The following is a 21,549-nucleotide window of genomic DNA, read 5'->3' as shown; positions in this document are numbered from 1 at the left end:
GGCTCAGTTTCTTTTTCCGTAGTGGGGCTGAGGGAGGTTAGGGATGGGGCTGCGTCACTTTAAGAAAAAGATTTCAGAATTCTAAATGCAAAATTGCTGCGGAACGTCCCTGAACCTGGCCCCGAAGCTTGGGACTCGCGGTATATCCGCTTTGGGGGCTGCAGTGGGCTCTTCTGGTCTGAGCCCTACCTTGAGCTCGCAGGAATGTCCGGGGACCCCACTCCCCCAACCCCCACTTCTCTCCCGCCGGGTGGTTTTCCATTGTCTCTAGGCTTTCTTCGCGTTCGCGAGCGGATCTGAGCAAGGCTTCGGTGTAAACGAAGGCTTTTCTGTGGGCTCCAGTTAAATGCTGTTTCTGTACACCTGTGTTGTTAGTCGTAATTGCGTTTGCCTGGGATGCACCACCTTAGGTGGGGATCAGACAGCGACGGTAGATCTGTTGCTTAGGGGTTTGCTAGCCACTTGCAGAAATGACTCCCTGTGCTTTCTCTGCGTCGTGGAAGATTGCACAGTGCTGTTCACACAAAGGGGCGTTATTAAAAACTTTTTTTGGTTTTTGGGGTTTTTTGTTTACACGAGAGCCTTGGATACTTGCAAGCAAATGAAAACAGCTGAATCTTGAATCTAGTCAAATTGATTTATGGTATTAGAGGCTTGAATTAGGCCTATTCTTCTTCCCACTATCCCTTCTGTACATGTATTGCGATTACTACCATTATGTTTTAATGAGTATGTTACTGTAAGTGCACATAACCACTTTTTCAAAATAGAACATCCACATAACTATGGCAATACAATATTTCAAGCATTCAGATTTGTTTCTAAAATTTATTTTTTGCCCTGATATCTTAAAAACAAGCCCAAACTTGATATAGCTCTCTTGAAAAGTTGAGTAACTGAGGTAATAACGATGAAACAAAATAAATGCAGCACTATTTCAAAGAGTTGTCTATGTGCCAGCTACAGAGTAAGAAACCCCTAAGTAATAGTTTATAGTTATTTATATATGTTAGTATTATATAGTTATTTCTTCATTTATATATGCAATCTGGCTTTCATTTGTTATCTCATAAAAATCTGCATACAGTTGCTTCTCTATATTCTGTGAATTTATGTTTTATATTAATCACTTGGTTTTGTAGCATATAAGAAGGAAAATGAATGAACTGTATACTACAAGGATTCAAAAGAGCACTTTACTGTTGCCACAATTGGCATGGTGAAGTTGTGAAGGAATTCCCTTTGGACTAGGTCCACTGTAGGTGGTATCCAGGGCTAATTTTAGTGTCTAAATTGCATTGTTCCCGTAGAGCTATAGGTTTCCTCAAAACTGGCAAACTACTATCAACAGTAACCCTCATCAAGGACACTGGTAGTATTTTAAAATTAGTAGTTTTCTGCATATGTTTTAGTGCTTATAGACCGCAATTCCAAATTGACTTTCTCTTAGTATATCATTTAACACCGTTGATCTATAATTCATTGCCTGAGCACCCCAGGAGAGGCAGTGTTGTGAATTGTACACTGGTAAGCTACTTGGTGAAACCATGCTTTGTATTTTTAATGTGTTCAATTATATTTAAAATCGAGCAAGTCTTAGGTTTGTGCCTGGTTTCTTTGAAAGTATGGATTGTTATCTGAGGGTTGCAGTAGATGACATTTTCATATCATATTAATATGTTTGCTGCTGCTACCAAGAGCTTTGTCAAGCAAGTTGGAGATGGAGGGAGATTAGTTCCTGTTCCAAGCCTCAGTGAGGCTGACAAATACCAACCTCTAAGTCTGGTGGTAAAAAAGAAGCGATGTTTTCTCTTTCCTAGATATAAATTTACCTCAACACCTTTTACACTGAAAGATATTCTTCTAGGAGACAGAGAAATTTCAGCTGGTAAGTTTAAATACCTGTTTGGGAGTAACTACTCATTCAGCTATATTATTGACAATCCAAACTTCGGTTGTATATACTAATATTTGTAATATTTGCACATTGATAAAAGCAACTTATGATAGTAGTAATAAGATTAATAATACCTAAATTTGTATAGTATCAAATCTCTTATTTGTTGAATGATTTTCCAACCTAGTTTGTGAAATTACTTATTGTATAATTTTATTTCAATTATGTTATAGACTGTTTTAACTGAGCCAAGTTAGAATATGACAAAATAATATATTTCTTCATCTATAAAATGGGATACTACTTAATCTTACCCATCTTACAGAGCTAAATGAGATGAAAGTAATTTACATTTATTTCTTATGACTCAGTTATTGCAATTGATAAACTGAAATGTATTTTACAGGCTAGATTAGAAAACAAATTGACATTTTGACAAATTATTTGTTATAAACACTTGTTTTTCTTTCAACTACTCAGTGGATCTTACAGTGTACAGAGTTCTTTTGGTGGAACAAAGAGCTTGAGTTTTTTTTTAGGTACTCTATTTTTTTGTTGTTAAATTAATTGAGTTGCTATTTAATTAAAATTTTTTTTAGTTAATGTTTTAGTAGTATTATATGGTGACAGATGGTAACTACATTTGTGGTAAGTATGGCATAGCACATAAATTCGTCCAATCACTATGTCGTATATCTGAAACTCATATAACATTGTATACTTCCTACACTCAAATAAAAAAATTAATTTTTAAAGAAAGAGTTCATTTTCTAGCAAGAGGGATATTTTACATGTTTTAAGATGTTTACATGTTTTGGGGAGCCTGGGTGGCTTTGTCGGTTAAGCGTCTGCCTTTGGCTCAGGTCATGATCCCAGGGTCCTGGGATAGAGTCCCGCATGGGGCTCTCTGCTCAATGGGGAGCCTGCTTCTCCCTCTCCCTCTGCCTGCTGCTCCCTCTGCCTGCCACTCCCCCTTCTTGTGCTCTCTCTCTCTCTGTCAAATAAAATCTTAAAAAAAAAAAAAATGTTTACATGTTTTAACAATAAAGTCATAATTCATGCAGATATATTTATTTTTTTTTTAATTTAAATGAGTTGCTATTTTAAATCTTGGCTTGAAATGTCACCTTTCTCAACTTTGGTGTAATGGAGTCTTAAATAGTAAATTAATGCATTACTATATGTAATCTATACTAGATGAATTTAAGACATTTAAAAATATTGATTTCCTTTTCATAAAGGTATTTCATCTTATCAGTTACTGAATTATGAAGATAAATCAGATGTTTCACTCTATGGAAGGCGGGGCAACCATATTGTGAATGATGTTGGGATTAACGTCACTGGATCAGATTCTGTTGCAGTAAAAGCCTCATTTGGTGTGGTAACCAAACATGAAGTGGAAGTATCAACATTACTCAAGGAAATTACTACCCGGTCAGTAGAATAATACTTAATCTACTTCAGTGTTTTCATTAAATATTTTAATTGTATAAATTTCATTACAAAGAATGCTGAAAACATTCAGGTTATATATATTGTCTAACATAATTTATTTTTTTTATTTGTTTGAACTACTACAAATTAGCAATATATGCAGACTTTAGGTAAGGGTAGATATCCAAAATCAGTTGGTTTAAACAGAAATTTTAATTGTACCACAAAATTGCTTTGGCCCTGTACACATTTACTAAGTTATTAGATTAAAAGAATACACGGGGGTGCCTGGGTGGCTCAGTCAGTTAAGCGGGCAACTCTTGATTTCAGCTCAGGTCATGGTCTTAGGGTCCTGGGACTGAGCGCTGTGTCTGGCTCTGTGCTAGGTAGGGAGTCTGCTTGAGGGTTCTCTCTCTCTCTCTCTCTCTTCCTCCTTCCCTCTCCCTCTGGCCCTCCCCTTGCTTGTGCACTCGCTTTCTTTCAAATAAAAATAAATAAATCCTTAAAAAAAAAAGAATACACTAATCTGCTTGCAACAAATATACTAAGGGAGTATCTTCCAACAGACTCCTATAATAAGCATGTTTTAAGAAAAGAGAAAGGAGAGGCAGATTATTAGTGGCTATCGAGCATACTTTCTGATTCGTATTAGACCTGCCTTGATTTACTTTTTGTTAAGGTGGACCATGAATGAGTAACACATGACAGCAAAAAATGTACCCTATTATATGTAATCAGATGTGACAGATTCTTGTGAATATCTCTGTTCTTTATTCTAGAAAAATTAATTTTGACCACAGCTTGATACGTCAGACAAGGAGCAGCAGAAAGGCAGTATTGTGTGTGGTCATGGAAAGCATTCGAACCACACGACAGTGCTCACTGTCTGTGCATGCTGGAATTCGCGGGGAAGCCATGCGGGTAAACCACGCTCATTAGGTTTCTCTTACTAAAAATGTGCAATGGGAGTTTTTAACAAGTACTAAATTTCTAATGAGATGTGTGTATTTTGTCAAATGTTAAGATTAAAGTGGTACAAGTGTATATAGGATTTTGCACAGTAATGGTTTTGTTTTAGAATTTTTAAAAAATCCAAGAAAACTGTGATTCTCAATGTGTAATATGATGCAAAAAAACCCCACTAATCTTTATGAAATAATGCATCCTAGAGTCCCTCCTATGACTATTTAAATGATGTTTTATGAATAAATTTGAATGCTTATATTGAATTCTTGATTTCATTTTTCAGTGATGTACTTAATACTCGAATTTTTGAAAGTTGATTTTATAATATTTTAATTTTTACAATAATATTGTGCATAGCCAAACATGCTTCATTCAACGTTAAATTCCTTCAAAAAACAAAAAAAACAAAAAAACCCCACAAAAACCTCTTGGAAGTTATTTGTGTTTCGTTCTTAGCTTAGTATTATTTGTCTTTGTCATTCACATAGTTAATGACCCATAATCATAACTTGACTGGTTTTATTAAAATGAATTGTTAGAAAGATAGAGTTCAATGAAAAACTTTTGGAATCTTTGCAAATAAAAGTTCTGTTTAGTGGCTACCCTTAGCTGTCCACCAAGTTGTTTAACACTGGATCATTCTGGGGGCACAAAGTGAAACATTTATTTAATTGTTGGAGATTATTTTGGTAAATAAGTTGATGATTGCTTTGGAAAGCTGCTGAAAACTCTGGGGGCTTTGGAACAATAGAGTAGGCTAAAAACGACTGTAGCACTTAAACAGTTGGTTTGTGGTTGAAAGAAAAAGTTGTCCTAGAGCCTTACTGTTGTGGTAGCACTAATCTTTGGCCCCAGTACCAATGTTAGTGAGAAAGTGGTAAGTGGTATTCCCTAGATCGTGAGACCCAGTGGACCACGTGGACTTCTGGTATGAACAGTTAAATTCAATGGGATAATTCATTTGTTTTTGTCTTAATAGTAAGGTTGTACGAAATGTTTTGTTTCTCCAAAAAGCTATCCTTACATGGTATGCTCCTTAATAATGTTATTTACTTATTTACTATAGTTTCATTTTATGGATGAACAGAATCCCAAGGGAAGGGACAAAGCTATTGTTTTTCCAGCACACACAACCATCGCTTTCAGTGTTTTTGAACTCTTCATTTACTTGGATGGTGCCTTTGGTAAGTGAATGATTTGCATGAAACACTGAAATAATTATACTTTTAAGAAGAATTTAATGGGAAACAAACACGTACACACTCTCTCTGTGTAATTGTGGAAGAATGATACTCTCAGTACTGTCAATCTTACACTTGGGTAAAGTAGCTGGGAAAGACCCTCTGGTTGCTACTCGTACCCACTACCTCTTCTCTGCTTCTTGGTGAAAGCTGCAGACTCCCCTCCACTGCACTTTTGATTATAGATAAGAGCTTAAGTGCAATCTACTGACAAGGTATTCCTTGACGTTTTTGATGATGGCAAATAGAGGAATGGGTAGATAGTTAAGACGCCTGTCGGTGTCAGGGCGTCCAAACTAAGATAAGACAAGCTTTTTTCAGTTTTACCTCTCACAGACTCAGCTTCCCCCCAACTCTCCCTAAAAAATAACTTTGACAGTATAAACGCTTGCCCTAAAATTGTCTTTATATACCTTACAGAATACCTTATATACCTTATATCTCAGTGCAGCTCACTTTAGACTTTGACATTTCACAGGTCTTTAAGATTAGGAGATCAGCCACCTCAAAGGACTAGGCAAGGGAGCCCCCTAGCCATGGTAATTTATAAACATTTTTAGACCTGTTTTTGTTTCTGTAATTCTGTGGGAGGAGAGAATAGGAAATCCAGAAACATGACAAAACATGCTAATTACAGGCCATTTGGGACACTTCAGATATAGGTTTTTACGATTATATTGATTCTTAGGAGGGGTATAAACTGATAGAACTGATATATCCATCAAAATTTAAAATGTGCATACGCTTTTGGGAATTTATCCTAGAGATATACTTACACGTATGGGAAGTGATACGGGTATAAGGATATTCGGTTTGTAATAGCGAAAGGTTGGAAATAACCTTAAGATCTATTATCAGTAACTAATTGAATAGTGGTGCATCCATAGCTACGGAATGTTATGAAGCCATTAAGAAAATGAGGTATGGACCCTGACATGGAATAATGTCTAAGAGATATTTTAAAGAAATGTGTGTAGCATATAACTATTTGAGCCTAAATAATTTTATGTACATACATACATACATATCTATTCCTTCATGCTTAAAAAATAATATGGAGTATTTCTGGAAGTACACTCAAGAAACTTGACAGTGGTTATTCCGGGGTGGAAAACTGAGGCTGGGGTGCAGGGTAGACCGGAGACTTATTACTGTGTCCCCCTTCTGTAGTCTGGATTTTGTACCATGTAAATGTTAGCTTTTCGAAAAATATATAAAATTTAACTTAAAAAATACAGTGAATGGCATGTACCAGAATTCATCAGCCACAACTAAAACTCCCAATAAAATATGAGTTGTTCAAGTTATAACATCTTCTAAAAATTATTTTTTTTTTATAGACCTTTGTGTCACTTCAGTGTCAAAAGGAGGATTTGAGAGGGAAGAAACCGCGACGTTTGCGCTGCTGTACAGATTGAGGAATATACTATTTGAGAGAAGTATGTCCGTTGAGGAGTATTTCAAATGTTTTTTTCTTCTTGGATTAACGCTTGAGTTTATCCAGTCAGGACTCCTGTCTGTTAAGGAGGAATTTAAATCCAAAAGCCAAATCATTTCATGACTCAGGGTTTAGATTCATGTATGTCTGAATGCGGTGTGGTTATGTATTTCTTATGGGACTTCTAACACATTTCTCTGTTTTTGTGCTTTCAGATAGAAGAGTAATGGATGCCATTTCTCGTTCACAGCTTTACTTAGATGATCTTTTTTCTGACTACTATGACAAACCTCTCAGCATGACTGATATTTCTCTCAAAGAAGGGACTCATATCCGAGTTAACTTGCTTAATCACAACATTCCAAAAGGACCTTGCATACTCTGTGGGATGGGGAACTTTAAAAGGGAGACAGTTTATGGGTGTTTTCAGTGCTCTGTCGATGGGCAGAAGTATGTGCGACTTCATGCAGTTCCTTGTTTTGATGTCTGGCACAAGAGGATGAAATAAAACGGAAAGTGAACATAGTGTTTTAGGTGCAACTGTGCCACACACCTTTCCAAAATCATCTAGGTATGCTTTGCTGAATTGTGGCGAATTAAAGAGGGAGAGGCAAGAGAAATTAACCCATCAGGGCATCGATTTCTTCATCTATAAATGTGGAGATGATAATAGTATCTGCCCTATAAATTGTCATAAAGATTAATATTGTTTATGTGAAAAAAGGTTTAAATATAAAATTCAAAATATAGACGTTCCTTCATGATATCTACCAGTTACTTTAGAATTATATTTGGGATTTGGCTATAATTTTAGATAACTTTACGTAGTGATTTTTCTAAATATCAATTTTATCTTTAATTGACTTTTAATTCAACATTTAAGAATGACAAGAGGTTAAAAGTGGTGACTTTATGGTGCTTTAACCATTGCCTTAGGTCTGGTAAAATGAGAAAAATGTGTTAATAATTCAATGTAATCCTAAATGTTTAATTGTGGTATCAAATGAAAAGCACACGGAGCTCAGTGTGGGGTTTTATGGACACAGTTCACAAGGTGACTGATAGCAGTTTCCCTTTGTGTGACGTACACATGCTCACTAGTTTTGTCTTTATAAAAACTCACTACTGTCATTTGAAAGTTAAGGCAGCTAGGACACCTTTATCTTTCTCCTTTGAAAATGTTTAAAATATTTAACATATTCAGTTTGAGAGATCTTTTTCATCTACTCTATAAGACGTCTGAGATTTTTCATAAACAACCTAAATTATTAATTTATTATATACCCTTATTAAAATAATTGCAAATATAATGCAAATTCTAGAACCCAAAATGTAGGAACAGCACTCTCTACTAGGTATATGCCTGTGAAAGCATAAAGCAATCGTGTAACTACGAAATACCTGATTATGTATGTAGGATGATTAAAATTTTATTTATTTGTGATCAGAGTTTTAGAATCAATCTCCATTTTACATCATCTATAATTTTTAAAAACATAAGTTTAAAAGCACTTGGAAAACAATGGGACAGAAAGGATAGAATTATGAACAGTTCGTACTTGGAATGAGTTCCACGTGTATCTTCTTCTACTATATTTGTGTTTTGAGCAGAATATATGAGTCAAATGCAAATATGAGTATACTGATTACAAAATGCTCTAGCGACTTTTTTTAATGTAGAGAACAGGGGCAGTTTCCAAACCAAAACATAATATTGAGTCACCAATGGAGCAGGTTTTCCTGAGGGAAGTCAAGGAACGAGAATTGGCGATTGAGCAAGGGAGGAGTTACAAAATTGGGTACAGCCACGAAGCCCTCTTGGGAGGAAAGGATAGACAGCAAAGGCTTTGGTTTTATGAAGTGTCAAACTCTGTGCTATGCATACGTGATATCCGTTAATCTGGTGGTTTTTTTTTTGTGTTACCCCTGAACTTTGAGATAATAGAATTTCTGGCAGTGTATCTAAAGAGCGTATAACAGATGAACACTGAACAATGGTTTGGAAAGAGCTTTGGTTTGAACTCACTTGTTTGGAGCAGAGCTATTTAGTGCCTGACCATACTTTTCTACATACGCAGTGGGCAAAACCTTACAGGGTCCAATAAATAACGTGCATTTTCTTTGACACCAGTGTGAGATATCTTCTACAGCACCTCTTACCTCCTATTCTCAACAAGTCGGATGTTATGATTTGACCATGACACAAAACTGCCATGGCAGTGTATTCCCTGCTTGTATCCTCATGAAATGTCCTCACCTATAAAATAAATTCTACAAATTTTCAAAAATTTGATGGGGTGCCAGTTTGCAATGCTCATTCATGATCAACAACAAGAACACTGTAAAATGAAGTGACCTAGGATAGAGGTACATAGAGAAAGGGAACCGGAAACTAAGAAATACCATGGCATTAATTTAAAACTATCAAGACAAAAAGTTAGGGATGGTAGATCCAAAGGCCTGCAAAAGGGAAGAGGAGGTAGCACGTTGGTAATGATATCTGAAGGAGTATGGACTCAGAGCAGTGTAGATTTTATTATGTCTGTTAGGTAAGAGGCACGAAGTCTTTTGTCAATTATCTTTAAACATTTCCCATTAGAATAATGACCAAAGGCCAGAGCTTGCATCAAAAAGTACAGAGACTGTGGGGCGCCTGGGTGGCACAGCGGTTAAGCGTCTGCCTTCGACTCAGGGCGTGATCCCGGCGTTGTGGGATCGAGCCCCACGTCAGGCTCTTCTGCTATGAGCCTGCTTCTTCCTCTCCCACTCCCCCTGCTTGTGTTCCCTCTCTCGCTGGCTGTCTCTATCTCTGTCAAATAAATAAATAAAATCTTTTTTTTAAAAAAAAAAAAGTACAGAGACCGTGTTAAGGTGCTCTGTGGGACAGAACTGTACAACGAATATTTTCCAGTGTGCATACAAAAGGAAGATTTGTTTAGTCCTGTGATTTTATATCCTTCTACTTGTAATGCTGGGAAATGTATAAACAAATGAAATGTTAATTCTTGGGTCCTATTGAATATTTTCACTACATGGGACATTTTTACAATTAAAATGTTAAAAATTCGATATTTAAATATTTATACATGTTGTTAAGGTTAGACCTGGGAAGAACTTGTAGATTTTGACCTAGGTGTCCTATTTCCTGATGGGGGAGAACTACCCACTGGGACATGGAGGTCTATTTCGTGGTGCTGCAATTTGTGTTCACAGAATAAAGCAATAGGAAACACAATTATAGCTTTCCTGAAGGTTAAATTTGCAAAATAACACATTTATTTTGTCAAAATTACATGTATCGAGGGGATCAAAATATGTCCTCGTGGGAGGAAAACAGAAAATATAAGTTCTAGAAAAGTGACCTTGTTTTATATATAAAGTACAGTAAGTAGCTAAGAAAATTTAGAAATAAAAATATACTATAGTTCATCATGTTGATACACGTTGTATTCCTTGGAAGAAATGAAGCCATCACCATCATGGTCATTCTTCTTAAAAATATCTTCTAAAACTGCATTCTGATAGGACTTGTCATGTGGCTTCTCATCTTTTTCAAATTCCCTTTTCAGGTAGTGATTTATCTAGAAGGCCAAAATAATGTCTTTAATAAAAAGGTACCACAGTAAATTTCAGTAACTTGAAAGAAATGTTTACATAAGGAAACTCAACTCTAAGGCTACTTATCGTAAGTGATATAAAATTTTTAAAAACTGTTTGAGGTTTTATCCTTTTAACATTTGAAGCAATTTTTCTGAAAAGGAACATCTTCAAATTAGGTTCCCCTGAGGTTATAGGTGGTTAGTGGTACATACTCAAAGATTAACATCTGAATTAAATTTTGTGGAAACTAAGTGTTTTCCAATAATCTATACTGTCTATGTTATGAAAGGAAAATCAGGAAAATCATTCTTGAGGATTTCTATTAGTGAATAAAACCCAAATTGGCATTTTTATAATCTCTAAAATTACTGCATATATTGTATTATCAATAAAACTCAACCATAGGTTTTGAAATAAAATTTAATTTTCTTAATTTTCCTATGCTTCTATAACTCTCCTTCAAATCTACATAACTATGTCAATCTCTATGATAATAAGGTCAAATAAAAAACAGGTATTAAGTATTCTTTCTCTGTGTAATATGACATTTCTCCTAGCCACATGGGACTACTAAGCACTTGACATGCAGCTAGATCAAATGGAGATACGCTACTCTAAGGGTTAAATACACAACAAATTTTTAAGACAATAAAAAATACTGATAATTTTTTACATTGATTTCATGTTGAAAGGGAAATATTTTAGATATATTGAGTTAGACAAAATAGTATTAAAATCATTTCACCTGTTTCTTTTTGCTTTGTAAGATGTGGCTACTAAAAGTTTTAAATTATATCTGTGATTCAATTATATTTCCATTGGAAAGTGCTGATATATATATATAATAACTAAACAAAGCAATGTGCAATAATCTGGAGATACTGTTCAGCAAGGCTAGGTATTTTAAAGGCAAGAGTATTTTTGAAAGCTAAAGTTGAACTCTCAGAGGTTTTTAGCAGTATGTATCCAAACTCAGTCCATCATGAGTAGACTTTATTTTAGAATGATCGATGGATCTTTTTTTTTTTTAAGATTTTATTTATTTATTTAACACAGAGAGAGACAGCCAATGAGAGAGGGAACACAAGCAGGGGGAGTGGGAGAGGAAGCAGCAGGCTCCCAGCGGAGGAGCCCAATGCAGGGCTCGATCCCAGAACTCCGGGATCACGCCCTGAGCTGAAGGCAGACGCTTAATGACTGAGCCACCCAGGTGCCCCTGATCAATGGATCTTAATGAAGGATAGACCAACTGTTCTCAAGTGAGACTTCAGTCCTATTGAGGGAGATTCATTTTTTTTTCTTCCAGTTGAGCCTTAGTAATCTGGTGTAGGTGAAAAGAATTTTAAAGAACCTCAAATATTCCTCAGTTTCTAAGTAAATATATTTTCATAACCAATATTACTGACTCTTCTAGTACAGCGTAGTGGAGAGGTACAAAGAGGCAGCAGGTAAGAACATAAGCTTAATTTTGCTAGCAATGAGTTCCACACTATTTCTACTTCATAATTTAATAAAAATACTGTGTTCCTCTTCTTTCCTACCTTGTACTAAAGAAATAATTGACTCAGTCTTTCTGATGATGAAGGGAGGTAGTTTCTTTTAGTTCATGTTTCAAATCTAGTCTTTGTCACGTACTCGCTGTGTGGTCTTGGACAAATAATTTAACCTCTCTGGACCTCAATTTTGTCATCTGTAAAAGGAGGGAAACAGTATCTCTATGGTAGTATTGATGTGAGGATTAGAGTAACATTTATAGATGTCAATGAAAGATAGCTATTCTTTTCAAGCATGTGAAAGTCACTCTTACCATTTAGTGATAATGCAGCTGATACCTGAGAGACATCTGGACAGACTGTTGCTAAGCAGGTCACTGTTTTGGACTTTCTCTACTTTTATTTTCCAGAAAGAACTAAAGATCCCATAAGGGCTACTGAAGAGTATTCACACTGCAGAATGTGCCTCTTCGTGTGCATTTGATAGCGAATGGTCTGTGTGCACAGGCTGAGCTCTTTGGTGCTACGTGAATTCCTCTGCTGTTGTTCACTCTGAAACTCGTAAGGAGTCAATGCAAAGTACGTACTGGGATGGATTTGCCACCCCTCTAATTGTCCTTCTTAAGGAACGGGGGATATTTTCATTCACATATCTGTCTTTCTCTGCTGAGCAACCAAGGAGCTTCAGGGGAAAGTCCTTACTAATATCCTGGAGGAGGAAGTAGAATCAGGGTGGGGGAAGGACTGGAAAGGGAGAGGAAAAAGAAACAGAGAAAGGGGGCTTACTTGTCTCTTGAAATCAATGACTCAGGTACCTTTTGTTACTTAGGTGGTAGAGTCGTATGTTAAACTGTCTCCAAGCAAGAGGGTGGCAGACAAATGGGTTACTCGATTTAAGCAAAAAGGGTCGAGTCAGTGGGACTCAGCCAGGCACCAGCCTTCAGCAGTACAAACATTAGCCCTGAAACATCCATGCTGGAAATTCCCTGAAACAGGCAGGGCAGGCCATGGTTAAGAGCAAAGTTGCAGGAGCAACTGGGTAGCACAGTTGGCTAAACAGCCAACCCTTGGTTTCAGCTCAGGTCATGAGATTGAGCCCTGGGTCAGGTTCCATACTCTGCACAGTCTGTTTGAGTTCCTCTCTCTCTTTCTCTGCCCCTTCCCTCCCTAAAATAAATAAGTAAATCTTAAAAAAAAAAAAAAAAAAAAGCAGCAAAGTAGTGGAACCAGACTGCTAGGTTGTAGTCTGATTTTGCCACTTGGAGTGGTATGACCTTAGGCCAGTTACTTAACCTTTCTGGGCATCATTTCCCTCTTCTATGGCATAGAGATAATGACAAACTGTCATAAAGATTAAGTGAGTTCACATGCTAATGTGCCTACAGTAGTACTTGGTACTGAGAAAGTACAAAAAAAAATTACTATTATTGTTCCGACATCTTTATTAATCCCTCAATTCATATATAAGACTAACTGGAGGGATGCCTGGGTGGTTCACAGTCAGTTAAGCATCTGCCTTCGGCTCAGGTCATGATCCCAGGGTCCTGGGATCGAGTCCCACATTGGGCTCCCTGCTCCGCTGGAGCCTGCTTCTCCCTGTGCCTCTGCCTGCCGCTCCCCAGCTTGTGCTCTTTCTCTCTCTGACAAATAAATAAATACAATCTTAAAACAACAATAACAACAACACAAAAACCTAACGAACACAGAAGCTAGTTAGTGACCTCCTGGCTCCTGCTTACAATTTTCTAATGCACACAACTCAAATTCTTGCTATCTCTTTTCATAATCTCATGTAATCCCCACAACCTTGTGAGGTAGAAATAATTTGCACTGTTACAAATTCCTACGGTGCTGCTCGAACAAGCTCTGTTCTTGTAGTCTAGAAGCTGTAGTCTAGAATGCCCTATAAGATTAGCTTGGTATTTTAATGACCCTCTGGCAGGGAGAAAGGCAACTGAACGGGATGACTCAGTTACAAGTTTTATATTGAAAAAGCACATTTTCTTCTTGGAGTTTAGAGTTTTTAGTAACCAGCTCTATAAAAGCAAAGTAATCAGCCCATGCTTGGTAGAACTAAAAAATAACAGATGTAACAGAGATGTATTTAAATTGTGATGAAAAAATTAGACTGCACATATGGAATTTGTTTGAATTACCTCAGCTTTAGAGAGTTGCCTGTCATTGTCCGTGTCTATCTGTTTAAATGTTTCAATGCTTCGTGGTCCTTTGGTCACAGCATAAAGTTCAATCTCAAAAATCAATGTTGCATCAGGTGGAATCTTGCCTTCTGCTAAAGGTATAATTTTTAACAGTTTAACTTACATGAAGATAGTGTTCAAATATTTATTCACAAATAGCCATTATAGCATTATGATTAGATTATTTCATATTTGTAAAAACCACTTACTAAACACTTTTAAGAAAATTTTTTCCACGTTTTTAAACCAAATCAGTTTTAAGGACCTAGTGCGCCATTATTTCCTGATTGAATTAAAATAACGACAACTGGTGTAATTTTTATTAATATACCCCATCATTATATAGGAGAGAGCTACTGCAGAGAAGAAATGCATGGGCAGAAAAATGTCAAAGTGTTAATGTGTAATCTTTTAAAAAATGATATTCTATAGTTATTTGGAAGTATAAATAAAACATACGCTTCAATATAATCATCTTTCCAATCCTTTATAGACATTACAAAATAAGTACAATGAGAAAATAACACCGTAACAATTTTATGAAATCTCTAATAACAATAAAAAAGTTAAGTATTAAGTTGAATAGTCCTCTTGAATAAAGTTAACCTATTCACTCACTTGTGATGTCACAGATGATCTTAGCAAGCTATGGGCTATTTCAGATGACCATTTCATAAAAATAACCTACAGAAATGACGTGCTAAGAGGCAGGGGTTGGCTTGTGTCACCAGTATTGCCTAGATACTCATGATAGGCACTCAAATATTTGTTGAATGAATGCCCCTATGGTTTATTTTTAAAAAGCCTGTTTGTTCTCTGAAGGAAATAGTAATTTCTTTAATGAAACAGTGGAGAATTCTTGCTGAAGTATTTATATAACCCAAAGAGAAAAGAGCTTGAAAGTTATAGCCAAAAGGAGAACTGGATCAGTTATCTCCAAAGCTAGGACATAGAAAAATCTACTCATGCATTCTATGACTAATGAAGTTGTAAGCAATGTAACCACCTATCACCTGACTTCAGAGTAAAAAGTGGTAGAGATTAATTCAATGATAATTTTTATAAAATCCATTCTTATTCTGTCCAGTTACAATCTCCTTACAACATGGAAACAACTAATGATAATAAAGACAACCTCAAAACACAAATTCAAATTTCTTAAGAAAAAATATTACAATTACCTATGAACTTTCTGAATAATTCTGTAAATACAGAAAATATTGCCAATTAGGTTTTGTCTTACAAAGATATTAGAGCATAAAAAGGAGAAAAAAGTGAATTTGCATAGAATTACTTGTATTTAGAGAAGCAGATCAAAGACGTAGGAGTTAATGTAAGGAATCTGTACGTACCACGTGTACTGTTAATTAAAGCACTGAAAAGTCATGCATTTCAAGACATGCAGGGTGCTCTGTCACACGAAGCAAGGATATTGCACAGAGAAAGCCTTCTTCAAGTGCTACCTAAAATAAAGTTATAGCTGATGTTAGGGCTCGATAACAACTCATTTAAAAGAGCTTATTTGACAGGACTCCTAGGTGGCTCAGTCAGTTGAGTGTCTGCCTTCAGCTCAGGTCATGATCCCAGGGTCTTGGGATCGAGTCCTGCATCGGACTCCCCGCTCAGCTGCTCCCCCTGCTTGTGCTCTCTCTCTCTGACAAATAAATAAATAAAACACTTTTAAAAAAAGAGCTTATTTGACAAGAAGTGGTTTGTTAGGCAGTTACAAAAGGTCTCCACTGCAATTTTTATGTAATCTAATCTTACCTATTGTAATGCAGGTAAGCCAGCAATTAAGTATGTTCCAAAGAACATACTTTTGCTGGGCCACAGTTTCCTTAAAACAAAAGTGCTGGTGGTGTTACTAATGAGATTCATCGTTTTTAGGTTTATTGGGGACACCTCAAATTGAATGTGAACTAACTTCTTCAAAGTTAAACTTGTACCTCTCTGCAGCAAGGGTCTGGATTCTTAATAGCTTAGGCAGCCTGGGTAGTCATTCATAGCTAAGCATAACCTAGTTTACAAAAAGGAAACTAAGTGGTCATTTGCTATAGGGGAAGGGGGCCCAATAGGATGGATGAGTGCCTCTTGGTGCGGGATATGGTTACAATGAGATTGAAGAGTCTAAAAGGCAAACTTTGCCTGTCTCATCTTGGCTAGAATCGGCCTCAACATATGACAATATTTTTGGGCAAGTACTACATTCAATTAAATTTATCTTCAATTTTTTTTCTCTCCCAGATTCCTCTACAACTAAAAATAGGATATACAAATTACGTACGGTTCCATGGGAGCTATTTTGATGGGACCAAATGATTGGCCAAGAGCATTGAGAATGAAGCTGTAGTTACCTGAAACTGTCTCTTTAGGAGTTTTCAGTCTGATTGGGTTTGCCTTGTGCCACTAACCTCCCTGCAATCCAATTTGGGGCAGTGATCCTCTGCTCTTGCTGGAAAGAAAAGGTGAGGGAATCGCTACTATTAATGAGTTAATAACACAGCCTCAAAGAGATAGGTATGCCATTCAACGAAATATTTGGGAGTAATGACAAGATTTAGAAAAATAATCTTTAGTGACTTTAATTACATACTAAATATTTCAAACAGGTGGAGTTAGCAAGGATTCTAAATAGTATGAGGAGGGAATGATTATAGTCTTTACACAGCAAAAGAGAGCAAGGATCTAATTGAGAATGCAAAGTAAAAACCATCCCTCTGCCAGGCTGACCATTTTCCCCCTTTTAAAAACTTTCCCTCTTTATTCAGCTCCACTTTTAACTTTGGCAATTTAAAAAATTTTTGATTTTAGAAAAATTGATACATGCCCATGGCAAAAAAATTAAACAGTACAAAATATTAGAGAGTAAGAAGAAATCTCCTTACACTTGACCCTCAGGTTTCCTTCTCGGAGCACATAATGTCATCAGATGACTGTGTATCCTTCCACGTATAATCTGTGTAGATTCATGATGCATGAACCCCTCATAGGTAAGATCTCTGAGGAGAGGAAATTGTTTCTTCTTTGTACATTGGCTTTATGCTCGATGCCTGGAACAGGGCCTGGCATTGATGCTCAATAAATCTTCCTTGCATGAATATTCTATCCCACTTTCTTTATTTTATTTTAATTTTTTAAAAGACTTTATTTATTTATTTGAGAGAGAGAGAGCAGGAGCAGGAGCCGGGGAGGAGGGGGTGGGGAAGAGGGAGAGGCAGAAGCAGACTCCCTGATGAGCAGAGAGCCCGATGAGGGGCTTGATCTCAGGACCCCAGGATTATGACCTGAGCCGAAGGCCGAGGTTTAATCAACTGAGCCACCCAGGCACCCCATCTCACTTTATTTTTAGCATATTAATACATATGGCTCTATGGCATTCTTTTTATTGGTTGCACCATAATCCATTGTATAGATATACCATATTTAACTAATTCCCTATCGATGGATACTCAGGTGGTTTCCATTTTTTTCTACAAAATAAAAATCTGTAATGAATATTCTTTTATATATACCTCTGTGTACATTCCTGTAAATGGAACTATGGGGTCAGAGGGTATGTGCTTTTAAATCTTGATAGAAATTGCTAGAAAGGTCGAGTGACTTACATTCCCAACAATAATGCATGAGAATGCTGGTTTTCTATACCTGTGCCAACTTTCATGCCTTTGATAATCTGATGAGTGAAAATGGTGTCTCATTTTGTTTTAATATCCCTTTCTTTAAATTAATGAAACTAAGTATTCCCATAGATTTAAAGGCCATTTGTATTTTCTTTGTTAGTGGGCTGCTTGCCTATTTCTAGGGCTAGGTTCATTTTTATTATTGATTAGTAAGAGTCTTCATGGTAGCTGCAAAAATTTTCCCCATTTATCTGGTTTACCTGGGTTCTCAGATCTCACAGTAGGATTTTAAAAATAGGTAAGATATTGAAAGAAGCAGTTCATTTCTTCCACATTTCAAGGCTGCTCCTGAATTTGGGTAATAGTGACTGACAGCTTTTTATATTCAGATGCTCTTTTTACTACGTTCCAGTGCTATCCTTTTACTTTAAGATCATGTTGCAGTTTCCCGAGTTTTATGAATTTGACTTTGGTACTGCTTACTGAGGGTATTTGCTATAGACATTTATGTCATAATTAATAAAATAACATGTACTAAAGTAAAAATGACTAAGGTAGAGCTTATAGAATATACAGGATCTTTATGAGTACTGCCAATACGTGAGGGAAAGAACCTCTGGCCAGAGAGATGTCTTCCAATGATGTCTTATTTTCTTTATATGTAAAAAGTGGGGACACAAAGCTGGATTGGACTAGATACAACTAATTTATTGGACCTTATGATTCTGTAACTATTTCCTCTGTGTTTTTTTATTTTACTTGGTTTTTTTTAGTGATTCAAAAATTTTTAATTGTGGGAAATACATGTAACATAAAATTTACCACTCTAACCATTTTAACTGTATAGTTCAATACAATTAAATATATTCACATTGCTGTGCAACCAGTCTCCAGAACTATTTCATCCTGGGAGAGTTGAAATTCTATACCCATTAAACCAATTCTACCTATTCCACCCTCTCCCCAGCACCTTGGCAACCAGTTTTCTTTGAATTTGACTGTTCCACATACCTCATACAAGTGAAATCATACAGCGTTTTTGTGTGATTGGCTTATTTCACTTAGTGTAATGTACTCAAGGTTCATCCATGTTGCAGCATGTAGAATAATTTCTTTCCTTTTTAAGGCTGAACAATATTCTATTGTATGTGTACACATGTTGTTTATCCACTCATCTGTCAATGGACACTTGGGTTATTTCCACTTTTTGGCCATTATGAATGGTGCTGCTATGAACATGAGTATACAAATATCTCGTTGAGATCCTGCTCTCAATTCTTATGGATATACACCCAAAGCTGTGATTTATTTTTCAATATAACTTAGAGATATAATACTAAAACACCTTACCATAGCCTTCCTTTCCATATGCAAATGAAGGAGGTATAATCACTTTCCGCTTCTCTCCAGGGCACATATCCATCATCGCAATGTCTAGGCCTTTTATAACTTGTCCAACACCAAGAACAAACCACTTGGGGTGGCCTTCATTTTGTGTCCGGCTACAATATAAAACAACACTTAGGTAAGCTGATTTTAAGAAAAATGAAATCAAACTTTAAAATACACCTGGACACGATGCCTGGATGGCTCAGTCAGTTAAGCATTTGCCTTTGGCTCAGGTCATGATCCCACGTTACAGGAATTGAGTCTGGCATTGGACTCCTTGCTCAGCTGGGAGCCTGCTTCTTCCTCTGCCTGCTGCTCCTCCTGCTTGTGCTCTCTATCTCTCTCTATGACAAATAAATAAAAAATCTTAAAAAAATAAAATACACCTGGACATGAGGTTATAATTTAAAATTGGAGTCCTCTCTCTTTTCCCATATTAGTATTCATTCTGAACCCCCTGGTGGGTTGTTTGGCTCAAACTTCTTTCATAATAGCCAGAAAGAAGTCTGATTTGCCTAAAGCTAGTCATTAGGAGTCATGTCATTATCTTTTTTTATTGCCATCTTGCAAAAACTATTCAATAGTTACCTTTTTAATGGGTCTCCGGCCTCTAAGTAGCTTCATGGTCTATCCAAAAACTCATTTAACCTTTCTGAGTTTGTTCTAAAAAATGATGGTGCAGGTTTAGCCTCAAAAAGTCATTTGAACAATAATTAAAATTTGTATCTTTTCTTATTAAATTTATGTATTTTCTTCCAAATGGAAAGAACTAATTTTACCCAATCCTACCTTTATAGGGTAATAGCACAGATTAAGAAAAGCCATTCTTCCTCTGAGTAATAAACGATCAATTAAATCAGAGCAGACAGTGGTGAGATGAGGGGGCAGATGGGAGAACATAGGGCCCAGAAGACGCCAGGGAAAGATACTGTTGTGGTTTTTGGATACAGTTGAAAAGTGGCCCTCAGTCTGTAAATATCATGCTTCTGGAGGCCAGATAAAATCTCTTAAACTACCCTAGCTAATCCTCTGTAAAGAGACTCCAACAAACAGAAAAAAAAAAAAAAATGGTGAGAACATCCTTACAGACAGTACCATCACTTACCCTTGTATAGATCCCAAGAGTGGTGGCAGTGGTCCGGGTGCCTGTGTATGTAGTGTATTTCTGATAATCTCTTGTTTAATAATTTAAAAAGTAATAGTTCACCAGGGAACTACTGAATTTCAGTAGGAATTTTCCCCCCTAGGAATAAAAGGCTCAGCTCTTACTGTTAAATAACAAGAACAAACCAATCAACCAACCACTTAGTTTCTGGTTGATAGAGGGAGCCTAGATTTCATGCATCAACTGGATGCCGGAGCAGTTCATAGCATTTCCTACCTGCAGTAGAATTTCGAACCATCTTTAGCCAAGTAGCCGTCGTAATGGGCATTTAGCAGGTCTCCCTTCTTGCTCGTCTTAGAACAGTTTTCTGGACGATGCAAAACTTCGATTTTCACTTCTTCTATGCTCTCCTCTTCCTTTTGTCCCAGAGCAGTAAAAATGCCCGATACATAAAAGAAAACGATTAATCTTAATAAGAACTGCATGGTTCCTGAAGTTGGCCTCAGATGACCACGGCGTTCCTTCACGCGTGTCACTTGTGCCCCCGCGCTGCGAAAGCTGCTGAGTTCCGACGCGTGGCAGGCATTGTTCTACGTCACAAAAGGCCCGGGGCGGGGCGGCCCATGGCCCCGCCCTCTTGGGTTTCGCGCTCAGCCACAGAATTTTCGTCTCTCGTCTTGGGTTCTGCCCCTCTGGTACCCGGCGCTTTGGATGGCTGTCATCAGTGGTTAAGGCAGTACTGAACACAGCACCGCTTCTCGTTAAATCCGTACATTTTACAGAAGGTTTCCTCAGGGTTCGCTGGAAATGATCGCGTTTCCTAAAATGAAACCCGCAAAAGAAATCTCCTGGGAGTGGGATGTTGTAGTCAGAGAATACGGCTGTCATTTCTGGGCGTAAAAGGTTTCTCCTCAGACCTCTAGGGCACTGGCGGGCATCGAGGGAGGCATTCTGCTTCTGGCGTGTCCTTGAAACACCGTCTCGGGGTAGAGTCCCGCATTAAGAGGTTCCAGGCTAAGCCACACACAATCTGACGGCCACCTGGTTGCGAGTAAACAGAAGGGCTGCTGCTCCTCACCCCCTTAAAGGCGATTCCCACCAGCCAACTCGAGCGATTTGGGACCTGCTGCTGGTGTGTGTTGCTCTCTCCTCGCCCCTCGGGGCC

General features: G+C 37.1%; 2 protein-coding genes across 4 annotated transcripts; one reads left to right on the top strand and one right to left on the bottom strand.

The window, feature by feature from the left end:
• Positions 1-8: 8 nt before the first annotated feature.
• On the top strand, positions 9-9,694 carry PJVK (pejvakin). Of its 2 annotated transcripts, XM_008687194.2 has the most exons (7): positions 9-410; positions 1,821-1,888; positions 3,139-3,334; positions 4,114-4,255; positions 5,367-5,484; positions 6,882-6,980; positions 7,195-9,694. In XM_008687194.2, the coding sequence occupies exons 1-7, from the start codon at positions 397-399 to the stop codon at positions 7,485-7,487; spliced, it is 930 nt and encodes a 309-aa protein (XP_008685416.2). In that variant the 5' UTR covers positions 9-396; the 3' UTR covers positions 7,488-9,694. The 2 variants fall into 2 exon arrangements, with proteins under 2 accessions (XP_008685416.2, XP_008685415.2); XM_008687193.2 differs by lacking the exon at positions 9-410 and having other exon boundaries at positions 1,325-1,888.
• A 538-nt stretch (positions 9,695-10,232) lies between these two features.
• On the bottom strand, positions 10,233-20,968 carry FKBP7 (FKBP prolyl isomerase 7). 2 transcript variants are annotated; one of them, XM_008687195.1, is made up of 4 exons: positions 20,661-20,968; positions 19,241-19,392; positions 14,229-14,362; positions 10,233-10,560 (listed from the first exon to the last, which is right to left on the bottom strand). In XM_008687195.1, the coding sequence occupies exons 1-4, from the start codon at positions 20,867-20,869 to the stop codon at positions 10,399-10,401; spliced, it is 657 nt and encodes a 218-aa protein (XP_008685417.1). In that variant the 5' UTR covers positions 20,870-20,968; the 3' UTR covers positions 10,233-10,398. The 2 variants fall into 2 exon arrangements, with proteins under 2 accessions (XP_008685417.1, XP_008685418.1); XM_008687196.1 differs by having other exon boundaries at positions 14,229-14,359.
• Positions 20,969-21,549: the final 581 nt, after the last annotated feature.

Source organism: Ursus maritimus, unplaced genomic scaffold (genome assembly GCF_017311325.1).
Source record: "Ursus maritimus isolate PB19 unplaced genomic scaffold, ASM1731132v1 scaffold_1, whole genome shotgun sequence".
Classification (NCBI taxonomy): Eukaryota; Metazoa; Chordata; class Mammalia; order Carnivora; family Ursidae; genus Ursus; species Ursus maritimus.
This window is presented reverse-complemented; position numbering and strand designations above follow the sequence as displayed.

Excerpts from the sequence above, each read along its gene's own strand:
- PJVK (XM_008687193.2), top strand. The coding sequence starts at position 1,654 with ATGACATTTTCATATCATATTAATATGTTTGCTGCTGCTACCAAGAGC. Across the intron at positions 3,335-4,113 it reads CTCAAGGAAATTACTACCCG|AAAAATTAATTTTGACCACA; the intron begins GTCAGTAGAATA and ends TCTTTATTCTAG. Across the intron at positions 5,485-6,881 it reads TTACTTGGATGGTGCCTTTG|ACCTTTGTGTCACTTCAGTG; the intron begins GTAAGTGAATGA and ends TTTTTTTTATAG.
- FKBP7 (XM_008687195.1), bottom strand. The coding sequence starts at position 20,869 with ATGCAGTTCTTATTAAGATTAATCGTTTTCTTTTATGTATCGGGCATT. Across the intron at positions 14,363-19,240 it reads ATATGGAAAGGAAGGCTATG|CAGAAGGCAAGATTCCACCT; the intron begins GTAAGGTGTTTT and ends TTATACCTTTAG. Across the intron at positions 10,561-14,228 it reads GGCAACTCTCTAAAGCTGAG|ATAAATCACTACCTGAAAAG; the intron begins GTAATTCAAACA and ends TTGGCCTTCTAG.